At 27.6% G+C, this 6,573-nt stretch overlaps 1 protein-coding gene across 1 annotated transcript in view; it reads left to right on the plus strand.

Annotated features, from left to right (window-relative positions):
- Positions 1 to 6,358, plus strand: part of LOC107437405 (peroxiredoxin) — a 13,033-nt gene extending 6,675 nt beyond the window's left edge. Inside the window, exons 3-7 of the mRNA XM_016049406.2 lie at positions 1,240 to 1,381; positions 2,091 to 2,226; positions 3,131 to 3,231; positions 4,644 to 4,774; positions 6,196 to 6,358. Coding sequence (XP_015904892.1) covers positions 1,240 to 1,381; positions 2,091 to 2,226; positions 3,131 to 3,231; positions 4,644 to 4,774; positions 6,196 to 6,281 — 596 coding nt within the window. The 3' untranslated portion in view covers positions 6,282 to 6,358. The remainder of the gene's footprint in view (positions 1 to 1,239; positions 1,382 to 2,090; positions 2,227 to 3,130; positions 3,232 to 4,643; positions 4,775 to 6,195) is intronic.
- Positions 6,359 to 6,573: the final 215 nt, after the last annotated feature.

Consider the following 6,573-nt stretch of genomic DNA (forward strand, 5'->3'; position numbering starts at 1 on the left):
AAAAGTTTCAAATTACAGTTATTATTATTTGCTAATCAGATCTCTAAATCTGATTTTTCTCATTTTCCAAGAATACAATCTTTAAAATTCACTATATCAAACAATAAGATTAAAAAATACGAAATTAATTTGAGAAAACTATCTTCAGAATTTGAAAGGAGATTTCAGGACTTTAGAAAAATGGAACCAGAGTTTAGTATTTTTGCGACCCCATTCAATGTTAATTACGAAGAAGTTGATGCAAAATTTCAACTTGAGTTAATAGAACTGAACTGTAATACTCTCCTGAAACAAACTTTTCATACAGTACCATTACTAGAATTTTATAAAAATTTAAGTCCAGATAATTTCCCAAATCTAATTACTCATGCAATGAAGATAATGACAATGTTCGGCTCATCTTATATATGCGAACAAATCTTTTCAACAATGAAGCTTAGGAAAACTTCTTTAAGAAACAGAATTACAGATGAGCACCTTTCATCAGTTTTAAGAATTTCTGCTTCGCAAATGGAACCGGACTATGATGAAATTTTGAAGAAACAGTCTCAATTTCATTTTTCTCATGCACCATCAATCAGTAATGACACCAGAAAATAAAGTGATAATACTTCACATCAAGAACTACACTAAATTCATTTTATATTTTGTGCTTATAATTTTCTTACCTTTTGCTTTTTTACTATTAAAATAATAAGTGTATGTAATAATATATGTATATGTTTATAGAACACATAAATTTTTTAACGATTAAGCATTATTCTTTGGCCCGCTACGATTGTCTAGTTATTACAAATGGCCCGTCTTAAAAAAAGTTTCCCCACCACTGCTGTAGAGTATTTTATTGTTATATTAAATTTGAATTTTTATAAGTGCTGGCAATGCATGGGCAAATGATAATACGCAAAGAATGTGACGTTTCATTGCTATAAATCGCATATTTTTTGCTAATCCGAATTTTTTGGTTCCTTCAAATGTGTTATTGTGCTTGATGTTATGTTGATTGCAAGCGAGCAATACTTTTTCTTGATGATTTAAATTTCTAATTAATAGATTTGTTTTACTAAGCTCTGTCTTCATTAAATTGTTACTTAAAATGAGCATAGTTTTAATCTTTAAAAAATTAACTTTAAAGCTTAGTTAGCTTATAAATTTTTTAAGACTATTTTTTTTAACTGACTTTTTTTCTAATATATAAGTTTTATAGCTTTTTTTACTTTATTGTATCTTATTTTTAAGGCTCTACTTGTCAAGCTGCGGAAGTAACTAAACCAGCTCCTACGTTTAAAGCTACTGCTGTTGTTAATGGGGGATTTAAAGAAGTCAGCTTAACAGATTATAAAGGAAAATATGTAGTGCTTTTTTTCTATCCTTTAGATTTGTAAGTAATTCTTTGTATCGTAAAGTGATTAAGATTTAACTAAGTTTTTGTTAATGCCCCTCTTTTTGTTAATGCATCCAAGAAAGTTTTTATTATAATTGTTACTAAAGCTTAAATTATGCATTAAGTATAGTTAAATATTTGATTGAAAACATATATATATTTTTTTTACAAAAATACTTGATAAGTTTGTTGTATAGTATATCTGTTTATTGGAATTTATTATTATATTTTTTATTTTTTAAGTTTTTTTTTTAAAATGTTAAAAAAAACCGGGTAGAGTTAGAGAGTAGGACGCTTTCCGAAGTTGTCTCAAACAATTTAAATTTATTACAATCTAATCTATTATAAACAGTTATTGGGATGGTAGATTTTGAAGAGTTTCTCGATAAATTTAGTATTAAATATTCAGTGATGAGTTGTCATAGTTTTCTTTTAAATCCATTTAAACTTTTAACAGTGGTTTAAATTTCTGTGTAATGCTTATTGCTAGTAGTTTTTTTTCTCATTGTAGTGCATTGCAGATTAATATTGTTTTGTTTGTTATTTTGCCTTTCATATTTTTTGAGAATTAAGTTGTTATTTAGTTCTCGAGACTTAAAATGCTTTTAACTATCTTAGCAATTTTTAAGCAACACTAATAAAAAGTATGTAATTCTGAAGTTGGATCATGAGTTATTTTTGATATTAATTTTACTTTTTATTTCAGCACTTTTGTATGCCCAACTGAGATAATAGCTTTTAGTGAAAAGGCTAAAGAATTTCAATCTTTAAATACTGAAGTACTTGCAGTATCAGTGGATTCACATTTTAGTCACTTAGCTTGGGTTAATACTCCTCGAAAGGTATGTATATTCTTTTTATTTTAAATTATGAATTAATTTTTGAAATGTCTAGGAGTTGTTTTTTACTTATATTATGATTAACTTATGAGGTCATCTGTGGTAAAAATAGATTTTATTAATTTCAAAATTTTTTATAATAAATATATTGTACTTAAATGACAAAAATGAAAAGTAAACCAAAATAAAATCTTATAAATCAAGTTATGTATTTTTTTAGCAAGTTTGAACTAATAACTTTTAATATGAAATATCTGATGATTTGTTAAGAGTATATGGATATATAGTGTCTTTTTAATTCTATTTTATCCCTGACTCTTAACAGCTGATCCATATTAGAATTGTGGCTGCAAGATTTCAATGTTTCTAGAAACAATAATTTTGTAGGTAAAAAGTGAGGGACTCAGCATTTATTGTTCTATATAGGAAAAAAAAACAAAAAAACAATAGTGTTTGATTTCAAAACATTTCCTAGTTCCAATTCATTGAGACATAATAATTTAAATGTATATAGTTTAATTTAAAACTCACCATTTTAGAGATCATTGATCATCAGTCTGAAAAACTATGAGAATTCAAATATATGAGTCTGGTCTAATATTTCTTATTGCTGCTTATTTTCTTTTATAGATAATTTTTAATTTGAATGTATTTTACAAAATTTAAAAAATAGAGCCTAAGATTTAGAATGTAATTAAGTTTTAAAGTTTTCTTTAATTAAAAATTAGATAATATTTTTTTTTAATACACATGAAACATTTCACATATTTTTAGGAATATGTATGCTTTGAATATGCTATCAATGTTTTCAGCATTTTTGTAACTAAATTGTAATAAATGTTATAGGTTTTATGTACAATTATTTTTCTTAAAAATAATTTTCACCTTTTAATTTTTAATTTTATAGCAAGGTGGACTTGGCACTATGAATATTCCTTTAGTTTCTGATTTGAACAAGCAGATTGCGAAAGATTATGGAGTTCTTTTAGATGCAGGAATAGCTTTAAGGTATAACAAATTTTTTACATTTGCTTTTGCATCCCGAGAAATGATTCTGTTCAAAATGGTTATTCTGTTACTTTCGTAGATAAAAATGGAACTTCATGTTCACTATGCTTTGAGCTATAAATCAATTTAGTTAACATTTTTTGATTCATTCCATAAAATGTAGGAACTAGGAACATTTCATATTCCCACATTTAGTTTATGAATATGATAATGATATAATATATAAAATTTTTATCTTCTTATTTCTTATTTTACTAAGGTAACACATTCAAGTGGTATTATAATAAAATTATTGCAGATCATTATAGTAGTACAAATGATTTTATAATTTTATTTTTTATACTAATTACTTATTTTATTAATGCTTGAAAAGTGCTATTGACAGTGTTTTATTTTATTTTTCTTCATTATGAATTTATTTAAGATTCATGTTAAGTTCAAGCATATAACAATATATTGGAAATAAATTGAGACAAAATACCTGTTTACTTAAGCATGCTTTTTAGTTCAATTTCAAAATGTTTCATCATAGAATGCATACCTTCCAAGTCTCCTGTTCTTTTAATGAAGATTCCTGTATTTTACTACTATCTCCAGTTTACCCTTATATTCTTAAATTTCTCCGTATTTGTTGAATTTAAAAAAAAAATTAGGAGATAAAATATTCGCTGATGGCAAAAATACTTCTCTTATTCCTCAACAGGTAGTGCTATTGCCAGTATTGCAATATGTTGAGTGGTGGCTCAGGAGATAGAGCATTAGCCTTCCAATGAGGTGAACCGGGCTTGAATCTCAGCATCGGCTGGTCGATACGAATTCCGCATCCACCTTGCACTGACCACAGTGCTGTTGTAAAATATCTTCAGTGGTAAACGACAGATCATGGGTAGGAGTCCCCTTGTCAGGCTAACTGTGGGAGGTTTTCATAATTTTCCTCTCCATGTAATACAAATGCAGGTTAGTTCCATCAAAAAGTCCTCCACGATGGCTAATTTCTTCCAATGCTTGATCCAGGAGTTCCTTGGACTGGGTTCAAAATTACAAGGCTACGGAGTTGAACATTAATAGTTGTAAACCCTAAATTGGGTCGGCTGTTTAACGACTGTTATAATATAAAATAGTTCAAGTATTTATAAATAATGGTTTAAAAAATCTTTATATTAAGATTTGTATATATATTATTTCGCTAAATGTTAAGTGCTTATATTATTTCCAATTTTGAATTTCTCTTTTTGACTTACATGATTATGCCTAATGTATCAAAACTTAACTCGTAGCCTAATAAAATGTTGCTACTTAAATCTCCGTTATTTTATTTCTCTAATGTTGGCAGGTATGAGAATATTTTAATTGTTTACTAATATATTTATGTGTCTATATATGCATATAAAATTCATTCATTATTTTTCTAGGGGATTATTCATCATTGATCCAAATCAAGTTGTTCGCCAAATAACTATTAATGATCTTCCAATTGGCCGTTCTGTTGATGAAACAATACGCCTTATTAAAGCATTTCAATTTCATGAAAAACATGGTGAAGGTAATAAATTTTATTTTTTATTTTACTAAACTGGTTCTTTTTCAAAATATCTATTATTATAATGTATTATTTCAAGACATTAGTTATTTGCCATAAATTAGTGTTTTATATCAAAACATCAATTGCCAAAAATTTTATAAAGGTTTAAGTCTTATGAGAGATGCCCAGTGGCAGTGTGGTAGTGCTTTGTGCTGTTATGCCACTAGTCCTGAGTTCCATTCTTAGGCCAGGCAATGTTGACTCCGTCTTTCATCTTTTCAGTGGGTCGATAAAATGAGTACCAAGCATACTTGGGTACTAAACACTGGGGTTTCCGCATTTGGCTCACCATCCAACTGGAACATCTGTTCCTGCACCCATGAGTGCAAGGTAAAAAAAAACTGATATAGGCACAGTGGGCCTTGGCCCTCTGTGAGCTGTCGCACCATTGAGTTTAGTTAGGTCTATCGAAAAAATATGTGAGCTTTCAAAAATCAAATTATTCCAGAGTTAAGTTAGTGAAATATTTATATTCAATGGAGTTTTTAGTTTTTATCTAAATTTTTATCTATCTGCTTTTCTAAATTAAATTATAGGGATATATGCCAGTTTTAAAATTTGTCTAACTTTGATTCAACATTATGGCAGTTATTGCTTGAAAAATAAATATTATGCTGTTTTTCATTTGTAAATGTTACTGAAGTGACCATTTAAAGATTGCATGTTTTCTAGTTTTTTTCTTTTTTATCCATCCATGTTCATTTATTGAAAATAAACTTTGGGATTAATTTATTTGGCATTTATTTTTATTGTTTATTCATAACCATATGAATAATTGCTTGCCTGTAATAAATCCATATTTTTTCGAATGAATTACAATACAAAGTCGCATATCCAGACATCTGATTACTGGAAGGATCTCTTTTCCAGACACTTTTAACAATCAAAATAAACAAAACTCCTTTGCCTTTACATTTATTTAAAAACATTTGCGACCTGTTAATATAAAGTATGTACGGATGAGAATCCTTCACTTTTCTGCCAATTTCCGCTTCTTTATGATTATTTGCGATTTTTGTGCCATCTGAATACTATTTCTTATAATATGAAAAAAAATGGATATCACGTGAAGAAAATCCAGGAAATCACAGGAAATCACATTTTTCAGGAGATCAGCTAAGGAAATCACATTTTTTTTCTCACATCTCGCATAATTTAATAATTTGTTTTGTTTATTAAAATCTATCTCTAAAAAGAATCTTCAAATTGAAGAATTGAAAGTAAGTATGAGTATTAATAAATTTGTTGTGTATTGAGTTTGAATTATTCAGAAATTTATGAAACTAGTAAATTTTTTATGTTTAATCAATTCATGTGATCTAATGAAATTACTTTTCTTTTGTAATTCAGTTTCATAATAGGTTTCTTTTTGTCTTTTATAGTGTGCCCAGCAAATTGGAAACCTGATTCTCCTACCATCAAACCAGATGTGAAAAAGGCCATGGAATATTTCGAGAAAGTTAATTGATCAGTTTTTGTTATGTTTGTTGTTAAAATATATTTTTTGTGGTTACTCTGAGCAATAAAATAACTATTTAGAATTTATAGTGAAAAATTTATTTTTTTTTTACGTAAGTCATTAGATTTGTTTTATTGTTTTTATTTGCAATGTCTAAACACATCCTTTCACCTGATATTCTTTCCTGCCTAAAAATTATTTGCATATTTTTATTCAATGAGAAAGCTATGGGTTATGAAGAAATTTCTGTACAAACTTGCACAAATGTGAAATACTTGGTTGGGGGATTTCATTAGAAAAC

Source organism: Parasteatoda tepidariorum, chromosome X2, assembly GCF_043381705.1.
Source record: "Parasteatoda tepidariorum isolate YZ-2023 chromosome X2, CAS_Ptep_4.0, whole genome shotgun sequence".
NCBI classification, from domain to species: Eukaryota; Metazoa; Arthropoda; class Arachnida; order Araneae; family Theridiidae; genus Parasteatoda; species Parasteatoda tepidariorum.